The 22,565-nt window shown below is 49.8% G+C and overlaps 1 protein-coding gene across 1 annotated transcript; it reads right to left on the bottom strand.

Annotated features, from left to right (window-relative positions):
* Positions 1–10,594: 10,594 nt before the first annotated feature.
* On the bottom strand, positions 10,595–12,276 carry LOC144947813 (aerolysin-like protein). Its single transcript, XM_078877167.1, has 2 exons — positions 12,220–12,276; positions 10,595–11,652 (listed from the first exon to the last, which is right to left on the bottom strand). The coding sequence occupies exon 2, from the start codon at positions 11,641–11,643 to the stop codon at positions 10,702–10,704; it is 942 nt and encodes a 313-aa protein (XP_078733293.1). The 5' UTR covers positions 11,644–11,652; positions 12,220–12,276; the 3' UTR covers positions 10,595–10,701.
* Between the last annotated feature and the right edge of the window lie 10,289 nt (positions 12,277–22,565).

The following is a 22,565-nucleotide window of genomic DNA, read 5'->3' as shown; positions in this document are numbered from 1 at the left end:
TCGCAGGAGCAGGAAGGCTGTGTGTTAGAGGCAGCGGTGTGGCTGCAGAGAGTCGCAGGAGCAGGAAGGCTGTGTGTCGGAGGCAGCGGTGTGGCTGCAGAGAGTCGCAGGAGCGACGAAGAGAGAGAGAGAGAGACAGCACGAGGCTGTCAGCGCTGCGGAGTAAGCAAGAGGGAGAAGAGCAGCAGCGGGTACAGCCAGGGGGGCTGAGAGTGAGTAACAGCAGCGGAGCTGCTGTGGGGGCTACAGGAGCGACAGAGGCCAACAGAGGGGCTGCTGGTGGAGAAGAGAGAGACATCGGAGTCAGCACTGTGGGGACTGAGCAAAGAGGAGACAGCCGTGTGGGTAATACAGTACGGACCAAATAAAGGACACTGAGCCAGAGATCGTGGTCAAGTCTTTTATTACACTGGTGCCAGAAGTGAAACGGCATGTCGAAGCAAGTGAGGAAGAAACTTACTCCGCCGCCAGCATCAGCTTCATCGTCCGACGACGACGATTTCCCTCCAACCATGGATCCTGCTAGGGTGGTGGAGGAGAGCTCTGCTGAAGCGAGCATGGGGACGGGAGTGGAAGATGTCGGCGCGATGGCGGGGCCGTCAACATCATCGGACGCTGATCAGAGATGGCAACAGATGGCGGTGCAACTGGAGGCACTCAAGGACGTCCTGGCGCAGCTATGTCAACTCGTCACGCCGAGGACGACGGAAGAAGCTGAAGGTGCCCCACGGGCCGCCACGTTGCCTGCCCTGCCGCCGCCATTAGCCACGCGGCAAGAAGCCGCCATCTTGCGCGCCCCGCGGCGCCAAACCGCCATCTTGGCCACGCCGCGGGCCGACGCCTTTTTGAATTTGCCACCAGAACAACCAACAATTGAAGAAGGCGTGAAGAGGAGTCGGAGTCGCCACCTCACCACAGTTAAGGAATTCTCCATCGGGGGCGATTGGAGCGCTTTCGCCTGCCAATTCTTGGCGGCGGTACGTTCAGCAAGATGGACCGATGCTGAGGCCTTGGAAGTGTTGCCGACTCTACTGGACGACGAATCGGTTCGATTTTTCCGTTCCATAACGGCCGATAAGAAGAAGACTTTATGCGGAGTTTTTGAAGAAATGGCCGACGCTTATGAGCCACCTGACGATGCGCATCGGCGATTCGCTCAACGACAACGAGCACCCGAGGAATCGCCCGTGGCGTTCAGAGGTGCGGTGCTGGAGCTGGCCATGGCAGCTTATCCGGAGACGCCACAGGACCTGCTCGAGCCTCTCATATTAGGCAAAATGCTGGAGCTGTCTCGGGATCTGGGGATCCCCATGCCTGTGTGTGGGCATGAGAAGCTCACTTCCCGAGCGGCAGCAAAGTGTCTGGATGCGCAGTTTAATCTCCGTCGCTGGAAGCAAGTGGCGGCATGGACGGGTGGGCCCGTCAAGGAAGGAGGCGCGATGGGGTGGGACCCCACAAAGGCGGTCTATGTGCCGGATGAGCGGGGTCCTCGGGAGCTGACGGCCGCCTCCTCTCCATGGTCGGGACGCGGAGGCCCTGGTCCGCGCGCTACGCCATCGGAACGGGGCCGCCGGGATGCAAGACCTGCGCTTCCGCGCAACGATGCCGACTGCTTCCGCTGCGGCCGTAGGGGCCATTACGCCAAGGATTGCTGGGCCCGCTTCCCGGGTCCGCCGCAGCAGGAGGTTTCTGTACCGGACAAGACGCCCAAAGACCCTCCGAAACAGGCATGTCGGCACACACCAGACGCCCGGCAAGGCTTTGCACCTCACCCATCACATTCGTTGCGCGACCCTATTGTTGTTATTCATGATAGGCCATCGACGGGGCCTTGTCGCTCGGTGACGCAGTGGCGCAAATTGGCGCGGAGAGTCGTCGCGGCCGCTACGGGTTCGTCCACTGTACCGGGGTCTATACAAGGGGTGGACGTGCGCATTTTGGTCGACTCTGGAGCGTCTGCGACTATTATATCGGATGTCATTTTCCATCTGTTGGGCATCCCGCCGGGGGCTGTGCGCCCGGTTTATGGGTCGTGCGTCGCTGTGAACGGGGGTAGTATGGGTATCGTGGGCCAGGTGGATGCTAAGATATCTATTGGGGATGTGTCGGCTTCGGGTGTTGTGTTAATATCAAGATCTTTGGCGGTTCCTTGCTTATTAGGCACCGATTTTTTGGCTAGAATGCCCATTTTGATCAAAATCAATGAGAATTGTATTGAATTGCCGGGTGGCCGTCAAATATCGTTTCTGCCGTCGCCCTGGGGGCGACCTGCTTCGGCTGTACAGGTGCAGGCGCTGTCCGTCGCATCTGTGGACATCCCACCTGGTTCACAGATGCTTATACCCTTGCGGTATCGGAAGCCCCTGCCTAATCGTCTGGGAGCAGTAGGGGTCTTGTTGTCGCCATCCGCCACGATAACAACAGGATTGGCGTTAGTTGGGGCACAGACCATTGTCCGGCCGGATCAATTACCGTTTTTACAGGTGCTTAACGCGGGGGTGGAAAACATCCGTGTTCCGGCCGGTACGGTTGTGGCACATGCCACTACGGCGTTTGCGACGCACGATTGTCCGCATAGCCGGGGAGTGGTCGCTGGTGTTTCCGAGCCGAGGGGTTCGGATAATCGTTGGATTGCTAACTTATGTGACGAAAATTCTTCCCTGTCCGTGGAGCAACGTGATGCGCTGCGTAAATTGTTGTTGACGTATTCGGATGTGTTCAGCTACGATGATTTGGATCTGGGCCGCACATCGTTGCTTTCCCATCACATTGAGACGGGCGACGCTGCCCCTATTCGATTAAATTCGCATCGGATGAGTCCTGCGGAGCGAGAACACATTCGGGGGGCAGTAGAAGGCATGTTGGCTGCGGACATCATATCGCCATCTAACAGCCCATGGGGCGCTCCTGTGGTCTTGGTTAAGAAAAAGGATGGCAACTTGCGATTTTGTGTTGATTTCCGGAAATTGAATAAGATATCGGTGGCAGATGCGTACCCCCTGCCGCGTATGGACGACTCCCTTGACGCATTGTCGGGGGCTAAGTTCTTTTCCACACTGGACCTCTCTTCGGGATTTTGGCAGCTCCCCCTTGACGAGTCCTCACGGGAGAAAACCGCTTTCCGTACACCGCAGGGGTTATTTCAATTTAACTGCCTCCCCATGGGATTGAATGCGGCCCCTGCCACATTTCAAAGATTGATGGAGCTCGTTTTGACGGGGTTGCAGTGGGAGACGTGTCTTATATATTTGGACGATATCATTGTCTTCAGCCGCACATTTGAGGAACATTTAACACGGCTGGAGACAGTGTTCACGAGGATGCGCTCTGCGAATTTAAAATTTAAACCAAAGAAATGCCACCTACTGCAACGGTCCGTCCGTTATCTGGGGCACATTGTGAGTGCTGAGGGGGTGTCCACGGATCCGGAAAAGACGGCGTGCGTCCGGGATTGGCCGACTCCGGCCACCGTGGGGGATGTTCGGCGGTTTTTGGGATTTGCCTCGTATTATCGAAGATTTGTGCCGGGGTTTGCGACGATTGCGAGGCCCTTGCATCTCCTTACGGGTAAAGGACGGAAGTTTGTTTGGGGACAGCCGGAAGAGGCGGCCTTTCGGAGTCTGCGTGATCTATTGGCAACGGCCCCAACATTGGATTATCCCGATTTTGATCGCCCATTCATTCTTGATGCGGACGCGAGTGACACAGGTATTGGGGCGGTGTTATCACAGTCTAAAGGGGGTGTAGAGCGCGTCGTGGCGTATGGTAGCCGAGTCTTGTCTCCTGCGGAAACTCGCTACTGTGTCACTCGTAGAGAACTTTTGGCGGTTGTTTTTTTCCTACGGCAATTTCGACCGTACCTTTATGGTCGTTCCTTTGTTGTGCGAACGGATCATGCGGCCTTGCAATATGCACTTAAAATGGACCAGCCATCCGGACAGTGGGCACGTTGGTTGGACACGCTACAGGAATTTTCCTTCCAAATTCAACATCGGAAGGGGGTGCGCCATGCGAACGCTGACGCACTTTCCAGATTACCGCGGCGAGCCCCTTGCAAATGTGAGTCGGGGACGCATAGGTGTTCGCCGATTCTGAACCCCCCTCAGCCGCTTACGTTGGCCGTCGAGAAGTCGGATACTCCGATGGAACCGGGACCGACTGACGGGGTTTTGAATCTGCCGCGGTCTGTCTGGATTTGGGAACAGATGATGGATGAGTCGTTGTTGTCCATGCGGAAGCGGTCTACGAGGGACAATGGGAGTCCGAGTTCGGCTGTGGGGCCGCGAACCGCTCTCCGAGATGGTCTGCTTATGTGGCGAGAAGGGGTCCAGGAAAGCTGGCGTGTGGTGGTACCGACGTCCTTGCGATTCAAGTTGATTAGGACTCTCCATTGTGAGACACTCTTACATTTAGGGGTGCAGAAGACTTTGTTGACGTTGCAACGTCATTATTTTTGGCACGGCATGGCGACAGATGTCGTAGGGCACGTGCGCGCGTGCCCTGAGTGCGCCCGACGTAAGCCGCCTAAACATCCTTACGTGCCGCCTCTCCAGTCGATTCAGGTGTCTCGAGTCAATGAATTGGTGGCACTGGACATATTAGGACCCTTCCCACCATCGGCGAGGGGAAATAAATATTTGCTGGTAGGGGTTGAGTATCTCTCCCGTTGGCCGATGGCCTGGCCGTTGCCCGATCAGTCGGCCGCAGCCATCACCGACGCCTTTTTGTTTGGATATATTATGGACAAGGGGGCGCCTGAGAGACTCCTCACGGACCAGGGCCGAAATTTCTCTTCTAAATTATTGGCGGAAGTGTGCGCGGGCCTTGGGACTAAGAAAATACGGACATCCCCATACCATCCACAGACGGATGGTATGGTTGAGCGGCTGAACAGGACATTGTCTGCCATGCTTTGCCATACTGTGAGTGAACAGCAATCAGATTGGGATCTGCTTTCGGCGTACAGGATGACGCCTCATGCGGCTACAGGGTATTCGCCGTTTTACCTTATGTATGGTCGGGAAAACGTGCCTCCGGTGGATGTGCAATTGGGTACTGGGGTGAAGGGACCTCGTAAACCACTCCCTGAATACATTCAGGACACGGTTCGCCGGGTCACGGAGGCGCGGGAAAATGCCCGCGTGGCTACGGCCAAAGCCCAGGCCCGGAACGAGCGGTATGCTCGGCGGTCCGAGGGGGAGTGCCCCTGGAAGGTTGGTGACCTGGCCTGGCTCCATTGCCCGCAGGTGCGGCCGGGGACCTCTCCTAAATTGCACAAACCTTGGCATGGTCCTGTGCGCCTCATTGAGGTTCCCAATCCACAGTCGGCGCGCGTTCAGATTGGTTCTCGCCGTTGGTTTGTTCATACGTCGCGGTTGAAACCATATGTTGCTCCCCTACGTGATGCGTCATCTCCCAATGTTGCCTTGCCGGGGTCTGTTGCTGCCGACTCTCCCCTGCCTGCGTCCACTGATCTTGCTCGAGCGCCTGTCGTACCTGTTCCAGACAGGTCGGCCGTGACACCGAGGGGGACGAGGGGCCCTGCTCGGAGGGCGCCTGCCAGGTCTGCGAGACCTTCGAGCCCTGCAGCCCTTCTGACCCCGCCGCAGGCACATTCGAAGGACACGGCCAAGACTGATTCTTCAGGAACACGGGACGTTGGTGGACTTCCAACCGCAACAGGAGAATTACCCCCTGTCATTCATCGAGTTCCATCGCGTTCCCGTTCTGCGAGCGGGCCGCCGACCGTCCGGGACGGTCCGGCGACCCGCACACGCTCTAAATCACTTACGTTTCGTTGATTGTATGTTGTGTTGTTGTTCTTGTTCTTACCCTTGTATTTATTGCATGCTTTCTGTACGTCCGTTGATGTTACTTGTTGTTATTGTTCTGTTGTTATATTGCATGCTTGGTGTCCTTTAGCGCGGAAGGTCGGTTCACCGCATTACGCTTTGGTATTGTTCAGCCGAGGTCGGCTGGGTTTTTTCTACGGGGGAGGGTGGTGTAATGCGGGCGTAAGCGACCTTCCGGATGTGACGTCACGGGGAGGCGGAGCCAGGTGACGTGGGTGAAAAGGTTGGGGTCCTTAAGTGGGTAAACCGGAAGGAGAAGGCAGTCGGGGTGTGAATGGAAAAGAGTGGGGCCGCGCGGGCGAACGTGAGGAGGGGGCACCGTTGGCCAGCGGGAGCCAACCCCGGAGAATAGCAGGGAGCTAAAGGGTGGTGAGAAGCTGCGGAGAGTACAGCCAGGAAGGCTGTGTGTTAGAGGCAGCGGTGTGGCTGCAGAGAGTCGCAGGAGCAGGAAGGCTGTGTGTTAGAGGCAGCGGTGTGGCTGCAGAGAGTCGCAGGAGCAGGAAGGCTGTGTGTCGGAGGCAGCGGTGTGGCTGCAGAGAGTCGCAGGAGCGACGAAGAGAGAGAGAGAGAGAGACAGCACGAGGCTGTCAGCGCTGCGGAGTAAGCAAGAGGGAGAAGAGCAGCAGCGGGTACAGCCAGGGGGGCTGAGAGTGAGTAACAGCAGCGGAGCTGCTGTGGGGGCTACAGGAGCGACAGAGTCCAACAGAGGGGCTGCTGGTGGAGAAGAGAGAGACATCGGAGTCAGCACTGTGGGGACTGAGCAAAAGAGGAGACAGCCGTGTGGGTAATACAGTACGGACCAAATAAAGGACACTGAGCCAGAGATCGTGGTCAAGTCTTTTATTACACGTGGTTGATAACATCTTTTCAATGATTACTAAGTTTGTACCCATCATCACGGTTGAAATTATGTCTGTGTTTGTATATTTGTATGGCTTCGTGTACAAACCTTTGATGGTAGCCAGGAGGTTTGCAGAGAACCTTGGTCTCGGAAAAGACAATTTCATGAGAGCCCACCGAGTTGTAGCAATGATCGGCAACGGCCGAAGAATCAGTTCTGCCGTGTTTCAGATCTGACTTGTGCTCGCGGACACGATCAGAAACATGACGTTTCGTTTCTCCAATGTAGCAATCACCACAAATGCAACTCAATTTGTAGACTCCAGGATACTGTAAGTCAGGAACGACATCCTTCACAGATGGAATCAGATCACGGATTTTATGCACTGTGCTGAATCGGACTTGGATCTTATGTTTGTTTAGAATTTTGGAGATCTTTTTGGTCACGCCTGCTATGGTAACGTGATAGTTTTGGTCGGAGTTTCATGTGGCTGTTTCTGTGTGGTGGGAGAGACAGCTTGGCGGATAGTACGGTCAGAGTATCCGTTCATCCTGAGGGCCCGATGTACATGTCTTAATTCACCGGTCAGGTGGTGTTGGTCAGAAATGCCATGGGCTCTGTGGTATAGCGTTTTGATGAGAGAATTCTTTTGAGATGGGTGGTGGTGGGAATCCGGTTTCAAGTAGGAATCTGTGTGGGTGGCTTTCCTGTAGACAGAATGTCCCAAGAATCCGTCAGGCCTCCTCTCAAACAGAATATCCAAGAATGGTAGTTTACCGTCTTTCTCCACTTCCATGGTGAATCTGATGGATGGGTGTCTAGAATTGATGTGGTCCAAGAAGTGGTTCAATGCTGGGAGGCCGTGTGGCCAGATGACGAAAGTGTCATCCACATACCTCTTTCACAAGGAAGGTCTGGATGGCGTCTGATTCAAACTTTTCCATGAACATGTTGGCTATAACTGGTGACAAGGGGGAGCCCATAGGGGTACCCTCATTCTGTTTGTAGAAGGTGCCATTCCAGGTAAAATAGGTGTTGGTGAGGCAATGCCTAACCAGTGCAGGTACATCAGAATTCAATCCATGTTGGACTAAGTCCTCAATTATTGTTAGGGTGTCCGGTACTGGGACTTTGGTAAACAAAGATACTACATCAAAGCTGACGAGGATGTCATCAGGAGATAGTACCATGTCCTTAACCATAGAGACTAATTGGGTTGAGTTGAGTACTGCCGAAGAGGTCTTTCCTGTGAAGGGGAGCAGAGTATCTGATAGAAAACGGGCTAGTTTGTACGTAGGAGAGTTTATCGTCGACACGATGGGGGGTGTTGCATGGCGAGCCGATCTGGCATGTTTCCACTGCGGCCGTAAAGGCCACTTCGCCAGGGAATGCTGGGCTCGCGTTCGACAGCCGCCCCAGCAGGAGGCCTCGGTTACGGACGCGACGGGGAAGGACCACCCACGACAGACGGACCAGCCGTGACACGGACGGAGACGGTGAGTTCTGCTCCGGGTGGGCCTACCACGGCGACGGGGACACTTGGCCCCGTCGCCCCTCCAACCCCGCCGTGGACGCATTTGCTGGAGACCCCGGCGACGGGTTTCCCTGGGGTACGGGACTCTGACATTGGCGGGACTCCAACAGCGGCGGGCGGTTCCGATCCCGCCGCTCCTAAAATCCTGTCGCGGTCACGGTCTATGCAGGGGCCGCCCCCCGTTCAGGACGGGCCAGCGACCCGCACGCGTTCCAAGTCCCTTTCCTTTTATTGTGCTATTTATTGTTGTTGTGTTGTTATAATCTCCGTTGTCTTGTTAGGCCTGTTGCTGGACTTTTGCTCGCATTATTTTGCTTTGTTGCAGCCGGGGACGGCTGAGTTTTTCTACACGGGGGGGGGGGGGGGGGTCATGTAATGCGAGCAAGGACAGGGTCACGTGAGTGTGGGCGGAGTCAGGGTCACGTGCGGAGGAGTCGTCAGGGTCTCGTGAGGGGGAGGATATAAGGGGAGAACCGGAAGGGGATCGGGAGTGGAGACAGAATAGAGAAGGGAGAGGCCATGCAGAGTGCTGGCGAGGAGTGGCGCGATTGACACGAGGCAGGAGTCACGGCACCGTCGGACAGCGGTGTTCGTGGAGCAGCGGGGGTGTCTGCAGAGTGTGCGGGAGCACACGGAGCAGCAGTGTGGCTACTGGGTGTGCGGAGTCACATGGAGCAGCAAGGGGGCTGCGGAGTGTGCGGAGCACACAGGCAGCAGGGTGGCTGCAGAGAGAGAGAGCGGGAGCGGAGGACTCAGACGACGTGCGGAGGCACGAGGCGGAGAAGGTGCGGGTCGGAGCGGAGACATCGCGGGGTGCGAGCAAGAACCCAATAAAGGACACGGAGAACAACATCGGCTGAGAGTCCTTTATTACACATTCTACAAACAAAATGAGGGTACCCCAATGGGTTCTCCCTTATCACCAGTGGTAGCAAATGTTTTCATGAAGAAATTTGAAACAGATGCCATCCACACATCCACCCTACGTCCTTCCTTGTGGAAGAGATATGTAGATGACACGTTCGTCATCTGGCCACATGGCCTGCCAGCACTGAACCAATTTCTCAACCACATCAATTCCGTACACCCGTCTATTAAATTCACCATGGAAGTGGAAAAGGATGGCAAGCTACCATTCCTTAATGTTTTGATCGAGAAGAGACCCGATGGCTCGTTGGGACATTCGGTCTACAGGAAAGCCACCCACACGCATGCCTATCTAAAGCCTGACTCCCACCACCATCCAGCCCAGAATAATTCCCTCATCAAAACACTACACCATAGGGCCCGTTGCATTTCCAACCAGTACCACCTAGCTAGTGAGTTAGAGCACGTACAAAGCCCTCAGGATGAACGGATACTCGGACTGGACAATCAGCAAAGCTGCCTCCCCAGCCATGGGGAGACAACCTTATGAGGAGCCAACCAAAACCATCACTTTGCCATACATAGGTGTTACCAAAAATTTCCATAATCTTGAACAAACAGGATCCAGGTTCGTTTCAACACAATACACAACATCCGTGATCCAAGCCCATCTGTAAAGGATGCGATTCCTGCCATGCAGTATCCTGGTGTCTACAAACCGAGTTGTGGAAGCAGTTACATTGGGGAAACGAAACATCTCGGACCGCGTTCGTGAACACAAGGCAGATCCGAAACACGGTAGAACCAATACATCAGCCGTTGTCGATCATGGTTTTAACGATGTACGCTGACACAAAATGGATTTTTCCAAGACGGAGGTACTCTGCAAACCCACCGGCTACCTTCAGAGATTTGTTCATGAAGCGAGCCAGATATTTTAAACAGACAACTTCAACAGAGATGGGTACAATCTGAGCAATCATTGGAAGGACGTTATTAACCAGGTAACGTCTTAACTGACTGATGTTTCCATCCTACCTGCCTATGTCAGCTGTTATTTCATGCTAATCTCTCACAATAACATAGCCACCTCCATGCCCAGTTACATGCCAATTCCTCACATTAACATCATGCTAATCTCTCACAACAAGTTCCTTCGGAGTGGGCAGGTAGGAACGTGGTTGGATAGCGCATTCGTGCACGACAGACAATCCCTTGTGGGAAGTGTGGAACCTGTTGTTTCTAGCTATAAAATATACCATGCCACCAACCCGTTTCAATAATGGCCATGCAATGCAGAATGAAGGATATGAAGCTCGACACTTTGGTTCTTTCGGTAAAGTCACGGTGAAAAGAACCAGAGTATGGATCCTTGCAGTCACAAAAACGTCAAATTTAGAATATGAAGCTCAATGTAACCTCAAAATAATCCCTGCCGACAGCAAATTGTGAAATATCCATGTCTATAAACATTAGAACCTTGTAAAAATGTTAATTCCTTACATGCAAAGAGAAAATTGAAGTGCAATGCAGAAGGCTTTTATTCGTAGTCAGCCACAATTATTCTTTCAGAACATTTGATCAAAAAAACGGTACAAAATGCTGCTCTATTTCTCAGTAGCACGGGCGGTCATTTTGGTGTAAGTGAGCCCCTTGTAGACACCACTCAGAGGAACGTCAAAGAGAGCGCCATTCATGCAGGTGATGCGCAGCAGGGCCGTGTACGGGAGGTCGATGTTTGCACGCCCGATTTTGGCGACAACGGTGACAGTCTTGTGCGGAGGAACTGAGACAGGGAACGTGAGAGTTTCCGTCCGCTCCTCAGAGTTCTCCAATGCGTGCGTGGTCTCAGAGCTCAAGGTGAAGCTGAACCCGGCCTCCCCCTCCACGACCTCAGGTATGCCTGCCGAGACGGTCAGGCTGAAGGTGAACTCGATCTTGTTGGTCGTAGACCACGACGACTTTTTGGTTATCGTCTTGGAGCTCTCGAAGGTGTGAGACTGCATGACGCTGGTGTCGTTTATGTACTCCATTTCTTTAATCTCCTCCATCTGCACGTTAGGCAGAACCTGGTGCATAGTTGGGTACTTCATGTTCTGGATCACCGACGACTTTACAGCATTGATGAAAAGGAAGCCCATGGAGTCGATGTCAGCCCCCGCTCGGCCCTGAACGCCCAAGCAGATGCCGGAGCCCACGTCGATCTTGTACTCGGTCTTGAGCCCCCAGTCCGTCATCTTGGCAAAGAACTCACGGTTGCGGCTCGTTCTGAACTTGATGGCACCCAGACGCGTGCCAGCCCCATTGCCCCACAGGGAGAGCTGCGACATGAACTCGCCCGACTGGAATTCAAACTGCTGAGCAGAGGAGTCCACGGTGCCGAATTTCTGCCTTCGCCCGTCAGTCAGCCACACCTCCACACCCCTCACTTGCCAGCCTCCAACGCTCACGGAGAGTTTCTGCAGCGTGGCTGCATTGCTCCTCCCATCAAACGAGAACGCATTTCCACCTTGCCCTCCAATGATGTGCAGCGTAAGTGGGTACGACATTATGTTAACCTGGATGGAGACGGAAGGGAAAGCATGTTTCAAGCCAAGTATTCCTGCCTTACTATCATTTACAAAAAAGAGAATCAAGACTACAGTTCACTAGCAACTGTAGTTCAGTGTACCATTAGTCTTAAAATTTGGACATTAAAATACCTAGGAAGGACTGAAAAATAGTGGGCACCAAATAGTGCGCAATAGCCATTTTACATGCTGTTAAAGCATGTTTTAAATCTTTGGCAAGTATGCAACATAAACGTAATCAGAGTCAAAATTACTACCGTTTTTAGATTTAAATTTGTGGAATCAATATTAAAGCAAAAAGTGCGCAACACAATGAACTCGCCGCCGATATATTAACAATTAGTCCTTCAAGCACAAGCATGCGTGCTCATGGAACTGCGGGTATTGTTGGTGGCAGAGTATCAAAACTAAATTCCCAATAATTTTTCTCCCAACAAACAGCAGGATAGTGTATGGCCCATTCCACAACCCTCAATCCACTCAGCCACAGTAGACCATCATGCAGTGGGGCAATGCAAGAGGGATGCACGTGTCAAGTTGCAGTAGCACAAATACCTTTTCTTTCCACGAACAATGAAAAGTTCGGATAGACGATCCAGGGACTTGGCTGAAGGCGACCTAAACGGGTCATATGAACAGAAGCAGTTGGGTTAAGGTAGTGTGGGGAAACCAGATTAAACCTATAATCAAAGGCAACGATGTTTGTATATGCAGATCGCCCAGGCAAGAACCATCCTGGCCGAAAAATAAACAGCGGAGGTTTTTTAGAACGCAGGCAAAATGCAGTGGTCATTAGGTGTTGCATCATATCAGGGTAGAGACATGTATGACTGCACTCTTTGAAAAAGGGGTCAAATTAGACACTTTAGATTTAAAAAAAAAAATTAGGTGGCAGGACAAATACAATTAATTTGAGAATTCCCATTAACGGTGTTTCAAACTTAAAAGGGTTTTCAGCTTCTGCCATACAACCCTCAGATTTCAGGTCAATAAAACGGAAGTAGTGCGGCCCTATGCTACGAATCCATTTTTAAAACATTAGAGATTCAGCCAGAATTTTGGCAGGTGAGACTTTGAAAAAGGTGCAGAACAGACATGGTTTAAAACAAATTACGGGGAGATCAACCCGGCTAATACTGGAAAATATATTATTCAAACAACAAGCCCATTGTTGATGTTAAGGGAAATTTTAGGTAAACAAGCTAATGCATGCTTTTATTTGCAGTACAAAACCTCTTGACCCCAAAATGAGTCAAATTTGGCGTCTTCAACGAGTGGTTGGCTTGCATAAAAATGTCGAAATGGAAGGTTACATGGATTATGTTTAAAACGCAATAAGGAGCAAAATGTACGGGACCTGGACAGGCTTTCTTAAGGAAATATTGAATGGTCATGCGCGGTGAGTGCGTGTAGAAAGCGTCAGCTCGTTCGGCTTAGTACCTCCGAAGACATTAATCCTCAAAGTTAAAAAAGAAAACTGACCACGCAGAAAGTTAAATACAAGTATGGAAAAAAGACAACCAACATGCACCCAACATGGTCTGGAAAGGGGCACAACATCAAATCCTACAGCAAGCCCAGCAATGTAGCCCGCCCCACTCACTACTTACAAAAGCAGTCAGCCCCGTGAAGAGCAGATGCGGTGTGCAGTCTGCTCCCTACTTTATATCGAGGGAGCGCACGTCACGTGGAACAATCACACGGGTTTGCCTTCCCATCCCTGGCCAATCATGGGGGTCGGAGGGAGAAGGCAATCATCGCGAGTCAATCAGTATGATGATTCACTAATTGTATGGGTGGCGCTTCCTGCACTCGTTCCTATTTTGCGTGAGACTCCGTTAACGAGCCCAGCCACGCGCGCTAGGGCTTCATAGACGCAATCACGACCCCCAAATGAGTATGTTGAGAGTCCATTGAGGGAGCTCACATCACGTGACAGAATTACGCGCGCGTGCCTCCGACCATCTTCCCCTCTAGGCCAATCATCGGGAGCCAATCACAGAGAAGATTCGCTCATTGGACGCGCGTCCATTGTGGGAGGCGCCGTTCATGAGCCAAGCTACTGGCACGCGCCTCGTTAATGCAATCACGGTCCCGATACCAGGCAGTGAGTCGATTGAGTTGTGTACTCAAGTGATTTTAACGGTTTTTTTTCTCTTTAACATGGTCCACACGAAAAAGTTCAAATTAGCCTCGCTACCATCACTGAACGTGCCTCTGGATATTATTTGTTTTTACTAATTTGTTCAATTGTGGAATGCTTTGATTTGTCTGCTGACCGGGTCTCCCTTGAACACGTTCCTTCGGAGTGGGCAGGTCAGAACTTGGTTGGACAGCGCATTCGTGCGATCTGTGTCACGCGGCAAAGCTGCGTGGGGCGGCGCGTCACGTGGTGCTGATCCCGCCCGAAGCGCTCTATGAAATCCAAATCGAGGGCGTGGCTATGCATGATAGACAGACAAATAATCCCTGGTGGGCAGTGTGGGACTTGTTCCTACCTGTATTAACATAGCCACTTCCGTACCCAGTTACATGCTATTTTTTCACATTAACATCACTAGACCCAACCACTCCTTTATAACCCTTGGGCTTCACCCATTTCAAACCTTTTTTAAACAGTCTGCATCAGCAGCAGGCCATGCTTTCCCACCTGATGACGGACGCTTGTGTTGCGCCCGAAAGGTCGTGATCTATTTTATTTTATACCTACGGGACATTTACCGAAAGAACCAAAGAATTAGACCAGGGGTGGGCAAACTTTTTGACTTGCGGGCCACAATGGGTTCTAAAATTTGACAGAGGGGCCGGGCCAGGAACAGGTGGATGGAGTGTTTGTGTGAACTAATATAAATGACATGTAAAAATCATTGCATGAAAGGATTTGGCCTTTAACAGGTAGCAAAGCATTTATTTGCAAGGCAATTTAACAAATTGCACGAACATGAACAATACAAAAACATGTCGTAACGTGACTGATCAAACATCATGAAAACATCTGAGGCCTGCGCCAAACCAATTACCTCACTTTAACTTTTTTATTATCTACATTAACAGGTTAGAGCAGCCACGCAGGCTGTGTCGGAGATTTGGCTCCAACCTCGCTGCAGCAACACATCATCAGTTTCAGTGGGAACAGTGTTGTTGATCTCCCATTTTTGCCAGTGCATCCAAGTCTGGAGTTATTTTGGTTGTGGCAATTCTCAGGATAGATCTGAGGTGCTGATCCATTAACTTTGATCTGTGACGGGCTTTGTTGGCGTTCATGATGCTGAATGTCTGCTCACACACAAGTCGAGCCAAACAAAGTCAGTATCTTCTGTGCAGTCTTCCGGAAGTTTGGAAACGTGGCTCTGTTAAGTGAAGCATAAAAGTCATTCAGTTTAACAGAGTTGAACTTCTCCTTTAGGATGGAGTCAGACTGAAGATCTATCAGTTCCAACTGCAGCTCATGTGGTGCTGTTTCAGGGTCTTGTGACAGGGGACACGACACCAGCTGAAGTGAACCTACGGCAGAATTCTCCGTGCAGGTCCTCAAGTGATTTGCTGTATTTTTTTGCGTTTCGCGGTGCCTCTTCCTGCATGGCAAGTGTGGGGAAATGAGCAAAAGATTTGTTCGCAATTTGTCCGGAGAACAAAGTGAGCTTGGATTTGAAGGCTTTCACATGTTTGTACATGTCGTGAACAAACTGATCTTTCCCCTGCAGTTTCACATCAGCTCATTCATTTGTGAAAATATGTCCACAGCAAACGCAAAGTCACTCAGCCAGTTCTTGTCGCTTAGCTCAGGGAATTCGTCAGATTTCCCCATCAACTCCAAAAATGCTATGATGATGTCCTCTTTCAGCTCCCACACTCGTTGTAACACTTTCCCCAAACTTAACCAGCGGACACGAGAGTGGTACAGCAAGTCCTAATGATCCGCATCAGTTTCCTCCAGGAAGGTAATAAACTGACGGTGCTGAAGTCCCCTTGCTCGTATAAAGTTCACAAGTTTTACGACTGGATTCACGACATGATTAAGCTGCAATACAGACTTACACAGGGATTCCTGATGGTTGATGCAATGAAGGAAAATAAGATCCCGGACAGGGTTTTCCTCTTTCACTTTTCAGCAGCCCAACATTTTTTCCAGTTAAATTTGGCGATCTATCCGTTGTGACATTGACAAGTTTACTCTAAGGTAGCGTCATTCTTTCGATGACAGCAGATACCTGGTTATACAAGTCCTCTCCCCGCGTTGTTCCTTTCAGGGACTCCATGGTCAAAAACTCCTCTGTTATCGCAAAACTGTCGTCAATACCTCGGATAAAAATGAGGAGCTGTTGTATGTGTCGGAGTTATGAAATTTTGATGAAAATAAAAAAAAATTAATAATTTTCCGAAAAATGCGCAAATCGCATTAATTATGTTAATGTGTGTATTAACATGCATAAATTATGATAATGCATGTGATTATATGCATATATTATGATAGTGTGAGTAATTATATGCCTAAATTATGATAATCGCTGAGATAATCGTAGTAAGTTATGCGGATGCTTGCGATGATGTTAATGTGAGCAGTTGTGGTAATTAGGCTCAGCTTCGTTTATCCAGAGTTATGTCAATCAGGATAACACGATGATCAATGATTAAACGTTTACCGATTATCCTAGTGTGTGTTATGATATTTAGGTCTCCATTTTCATATCTCATCACAGGATACAGTTATCAAAAATAAGATGGTTTTGCATGGACTTGGAAAGAAGCACTCGAACAGTTGGTGTTAAGCAATTTTATTCTAACAAGCATGTGACATTCTATCATGCAGGTCAAACATGCGTCAATAATTCATGAATAACCAAACACTTATGCATTTGCGATATCAAGCATTCGATTAATATGGATAACTAAAATTCTTATGCAATTACGAGATTAAGCATTGACTAAAATGAATGAATGAACACTTATGCATTTACTAAATTGAATAACTCAAACTCTTATGCATTTTCGATATTGTGCATTTAACGAACTGAATGACCAAAAATTATTATGCAATCGTAACCTCTACCTCTCCACCAGGCATCTCATTAGTTCGTTTTTGTATCGATCACCATCGGCGACTGGCCGAGTTTGAAAACAAGCATGACACATTTCGTTTTGCGTTAATAAAAGCACTTATTGTATCCCCGAGGCGAAAGTATATGTCAATAGATTCATCGGTAAGTATAATATTCTTTTAACGGAATGTTGGAGTCAATGGTGGGTGAGGGCGTGTTGCGGGAGAGCTAATCTGGCTCTGTTTTAATTAATTCTTCGGCGAGGCTCTATGACAAAGGAAACTGGTTTGACAAGATTTTCTCTGTGTTTCCTCGAGTCTGTATGTGGGGAGTGATACAACCTCTCTGCCGTCTGTGCGAGTTGCAGCTGACACTTTCTCCGCGATGAGGTGAGCGGCGGCGCTTGGCGGCGCTTGGCGGCCCTCGGTAGCTGACGGCGCGGTGGCGCGCTCTCGGTAGCTGACGGCGCGGTGGCGCGCTCTCGTAGCTGACGGCGCGGTGGCGCGCTCTCGTAGCTGACGGCGCGGTGGCGCGCTCTCGTAGCTGACGGCGCGGTGGCGCGCTCTCGTAGCTGACGGCGCGGTGGCGCGCTCTCGTAGCTGACGGCGCGGTGGCGCGCTCTCGTAGCTGACGGCGCGGTGGCGCGCTCTCGTAGCTGACGGCGCGGTGGCGCGCTCTCGTAGCTGACGGCGCGGTGGCGCGCTCTCGTAGCTGACGGCGCGGTGGCGCGCTCTCGTAGCTGACGGCGCGGTGGCGCGCTCTCGTAGCTGACGGCGCGGTGGCGCGCTCTCGTAGCTGACGGCGCGGTGGCGCGCTCTCGTAGCTGACGGCGCGGTGGCGCGCTCTCGTAGCTGACGGCACGGTGGCGCGCTCTTTCTCTCCACTGCTGGATGACGAGTCGGTTCTCGTTGGTTGTCGCTCTGGCGATGAACGATGCTTTCGCTCGTTGCTGATATTGACGTTGGGTTGAAGTTGTTGGCTCGAGAGTGATAGCTGGAATCTCCGTCCGTTTCACTCGCAGCTCGGCGGCTCAGTGTAGTAATTCTTCTTAGGTGGTGCAGACCTCGGCTTGTAGCAGCACGTCGCTACCTCGCGATTCTCGTCATGCTGGATGACGAAAGCTTCTTGACGATCTGTGGTGGAGTTGAAGCCCTGGCGATGTGTGGTGGAGGGCCAGGCCCCTGACGAAGTGAGTTGAATGGATTTTTCCCCGGCTTATGTTGAGAAAATGCCCTCCGTTTCCCGAGTTGTTCAAAGTCTGTCATAAAACCTTCCTGTGTGTGTGTGTTCGTCCGTGTGTTTCGCTTGCGTGTTTGTCCGTGTTTATTAGCTCTGAAGACACAGCTGTTGTCGTTCTGGAAGGGGGGGGGGCTCGTGACGGCGCCAACGAAGTTATACATTAGCCAGACCGATGATTCGCGTCGAGTTATATATATAAAAGAGATATTCGAATCCATGTTTTTGTTACTGAATAATATTTGTCGCGACAACCTACGCGTTAAGCGAGCTTAATTATTTCCGCCCTCGCTCGGGGATCATATCTTTTGTCTCACACAGCTTAAGTTGTTTTGGTTTGGAAGTTGAAATGCGACTTATTCCATTATGTCCCAGTTAAGCCGAAACCGTGTTCCCGATGTTTCATCGTGACCCGATCTCTCATGGAGATGTTATTCCTTGCGTGTGCAATTTTTGCTGTCCGTGTTGTGGGAAGACAAAGACGGTTGTTTCCACGGTGGAAGCGCCCGGCGCATGCGCTTATTTATTTATTTCTGAGAGCGTGTTAATTTCCTTTGAGCCATTGCCCGGGAGTTTTATTGGTGTCATTTCCCGGCTTGGTGCCTGCGTGTGGAGATCCTCTCGGAAAGACAAAGACGGTCGTGTTGCTGCTGTTGTTTTCAGGGGGTTGTTGTGTTTGGTTAATTTTGAGAGCCTTATTCACCGTTAGCTCCTAGGATATTCACTTTAATTCCGTACTTATTATTTGACTTCTTGTGATTATTTAATCTGCTATCCCGGCTAAGAATTTTGTTTTGGAGCGAAATATATGCCATAATTGTTCTTCGATGCTTCGGCCCGGCCGTGTAGAAATTCTATAAAGGTAAATAATGTCAGTATTTAATTAACAATGATGGGTCGCGATTCTGGTGCAGACTGTAGTCTGATTTTCAATTGTAGTGAGGATGGATACTGTTTGCTTACTTCATGGCTAAGTTGTACTAGTTTGTCTAACATGGTTCAAAACCCGTTTGTGTTTTTTTGTTAATGTTGTTCCTTTGTTAAGAATATAATTATATATTTCGTGGCCTGGTTTTGTACTTATAAAAGGGTTTTTTTTCCTTTACGAACGGATGTTTCTTCCAGAACCCCCCCGGCTACCATTCCCCCCTCCCTTGTTCCTCTTGTGTGAAATTCGGGGAGTTTTTTTATGATCTTGATTACCCTTCTTTCATGCCCTCTTTCCTTTGAAATGAGGTGTGCGCACATCTGTGTTAGTGTGTGGGGGCCTCTGTGGGAGTGTGAGGGCGTGTCCGTTCTCACGTTGCCCCGTGTATATTAAAAAACGATATTATCTATGTTGGCAGAATAATTCTTAAAAAAAAAAAATAATTTTTAAAATTAAAAAGGGGGGCATATATCCAACAGTCCGCCCTTTTGAAAATTATCAGGGGTCGATTTGGCCACTGGCGAATTTTCAAACAAAGTAATGCCCCCTTTTTATGTCATGCATCCCATCAGCCGCCCTTACTCTCGGCGGTTATTTCTTACAACGCGCGTGCACGTATTACAATCTTAATCTGGTTACATCTGAATTAGGAAAGGAAATAACAACCGTTAACATCGATATTGCGTTACATTGGTTCTCGTACATCATAATTCCGACGAATATTCATTTTTGTTTTTGCTTACCATGGTTACATTTGAATTAAGCAAGGAAATTAACAACACGTTAAAACATCGATATCATCAGTTACATGGTTCTCATACATCATAATTCCGACGAATTTCATCTTTGTTTTTGTTAAATCCTGGGAAACGCTAGGTAGCGGTTTCGAACGCATTTATGCGTTACCTTCCTCATGTTGCCTGGTTTACCACTTATCACTTTGATAATTCGATCACGGTTTTCGGGTTCGTTTTTGTAATTTTCTCTCTCACTCTCTCGCGTCGTGGGAGTGTGTGGTGAAAAATTGTGCTGTACATAATCAGAATTCGCGCACACAACCCACTTTGACACTTGGTTCGTGGCATTCGCTCTCTCTGCGATTACATGCACATTTGCCGAGTTTGTGTGTCGATTTAATTCTGTCCCTCGTAATGTTGCCCTCTTTGTTTTTACGAGTGTGTTAGATTTTAACACCATTCCCGATATGTCATGAACATTCGTCTCCATTTTAGCACTCCGATCCACATACATTTTGGTTTCCCTTGGATATTTTCCATTCAAAGGCTCACGCCTGCGCTCCTCAGGGCGTGTCTCTGTGTGCTCTCTTTGTCTCTGCTGTCTGTTATCTACTGTCCGATCACGCCTCAATGCAACCCCGCACCCGATCCGCGCGCCTTTCACAAGAGCACCGCCCGTGTTTTTGCCCGCCCTGTCACCTGCAGCCTGCTTGTATTTCCCATTGAGCTCGGGGTTTAACAAAACCTCGGCGGGTGGTTCATCATGTATTTGTACCGCATTCTGTGTTATTCCTCTATTCCCTCCTGGTATAGCCGGTGGAGGAATTGGTCGGAATTGGATCGATTGTGTTTGACCTCCCCTCTTGCGATTCTCCTGAATGTTCGCATCCATACTTCCGCGGTCTGTGTAACACCTTCCCGCTAGGTGGTTATCTCGCCATCTCTGTGCATAATTTGAGCCTTGCGTGTGTCGTGGGATGGGGTGTTGATATGGTTCTGTTCTGAACCTCTCCCTCCTACGATTCTCGTACATTTTTGGCCCAGTGTTTTTCCCATTTGGGTGCCAAATTTTTTTTGGATTGTTACTTCGCCATCTCTGTGGGTAATTTTGACCTTGTGTGTGTCGTGGCATGGGGTGTTGGTATGGTTCTGTTCTGAACCTCCCCCTCCTGCGATTCCTCTGAATGTTCGGCTTTGTGCCGCTCTCATTCTCGTGCCAACCTCTCTCTGGGTTATTTTGCCACAGGTGCGTGTGTGTTTGCTCTTCTAGGCATTGTGGGACTGTTCGGTGATTTTTATTCCTCTCTGAGAGGCTGGGTTCCTTATCCCTCTCCCTGTGTTCTGGATCCGAATTCTGATTCTTAGCTCTGTACAACCATGCCATGTACGCCTTGCTCTCTATGCGGCGTAAGGATGCGGTTTCTGGATTCAAAACCATTCTCACCCTTTCTGTAATCTCTGGGCTCAAGGATTCAAAAAACATGATTTTGAACATTTTATCTCCTTCGTGGTATTGATTCACATCGCCTGCGTAATACGCTCTTTTAAATTGTACGAGGTAGTCACGTGGATCTTGGTCCATGCCCTGGGTCATCGATTTTACAGCATAAAACCCTTCAGTGAGTGTCGAATATTCTCCAAACTTCCGAATCACTGCCAGGCTCAGTTGTTTAAAATCATTTCTAACCTTGTGTGGTAGTGACTTTACCCATGTGATAGAATCTTTATGTAAGGTCCGTTTCAACAAACTCGCTTTTTCATCCCGTCTCATCAGCCCTCTAATCATTGCCTCCTCTTCCACTGTCGCGATATGTGTATGTATATCCATGGACTTATTGTGGGGGTCAAAATCGGGAATTCTGACTAGAGCCTTGTCCATCAATTTAAGGGTTTTACTGGTGAATAGGTATTCCGAAAGTTGATTGCCGACAGCGTCATCATCAAACAAGTTATCATCAGGCAATCTGTCACTTTTATCTGTTCTGTGTGGGGCGTGATTAAGCGGTGTGCATTTTCTGTGTGCGCGCCCAGTGCCGTGTCGCTCGTGTTGCCATTTCCCTTCAGTTTTTGCCTCTGCCCTTAGTGGAGCATGTCCAGTCGACTTTACTTTAACATTTTGCCTCCCTCTATCTGTGAAGTTGTCAGTCTCACATGTTTTTGTTTGCATATGTATCTCTCCCTCCCTTCTCTCGAATTGTGAGGGTTTCCCTTTGTCAAGGACTTTTTGTTTGATATCCATAATTTTTTTGCGATCAGTCCCTGGACTCTGTCCCCGTACCCACGAGTGTGATTTAATGTTACTTCCATATTTATTCTGTGGATCCACGTCTGTGAGTTTCGCTGGTGTCGCGAGCCCTGATTTCTCCTCCCTTACGATGGTGTGAGGACATTTTTCCTCGTTTATTAGAGACGATTTCTCTCCCGTTTCCTTTCCAATTTTTTCTTTATTCCACCATCCCTGTCTGTATGCCTGTGTGAGAAGACATGAGTCCTGTCCTGCCTTCTCTGCAGTTTTTGCATCGTGTTCGCCTTCGTTACATTTAATCCAGTCAATTAGTTTCCCCCGAGGTGTGTTCGTGTTATCGATACAGCTCCCTTCCCATATGTCTCTCTGACTGTACTGCTTTGTAACAGATTGGTCGGTACGTTTTAATACGAGTTCCCCGTACCCCGTAACCCATTCAAAAATTATTCTTAATCCTATCATCTCAAGTGGCAGGAGTTACTTTGACCTTTCCTTTCAGAGTGCCTATAAAACAATTATCTCACAGAGTGTAGTCAGTTTGACTCGAGCTATTGTTATTTTCCGATTCAGAGTGCGTACCTCTAACACCATTTATCACAGGATGCAATCGGTTTGATACGATATTATCTTAATTCCACTGTCTCTGTTTCAACCTGCTATTCTGGGTTTTAACCTTAGAGGGCGTTTTTTTTGTTTTACGCCCGTTTACAATCACA

This window comes from Lampetra fluviatilis, chromosome 47 (assembly GCF_964198595.1).
Source record: "Lampetra fluviatilis chromosome 47, kcLamFluv1.1, whole genome shotgun sequence".
Classification (NCBI taxonomy): domain Eukaryota; kingdom Metazoa; phylum Chordata; class Hyperoartia; order Petromyzontiformes; family Petromyzontidae; genus Lampetra; species Lampetra fluviatilis.
The sequence above is the reverse complement of the archived record's forward strand: the minus strand, read 5'-3'. Positions and strand labels throughout refer to the sequence as shown.

Excerpts from the sequence above, each read along its gene's own strand:
- LOC144947813 (XM_078877167.1), bottom strand. The coding sequence starts at position 11,643 with ATGTCGTACCCACTTACGCTGCACATCATTGGAGGGCAAGGTGGAAAT.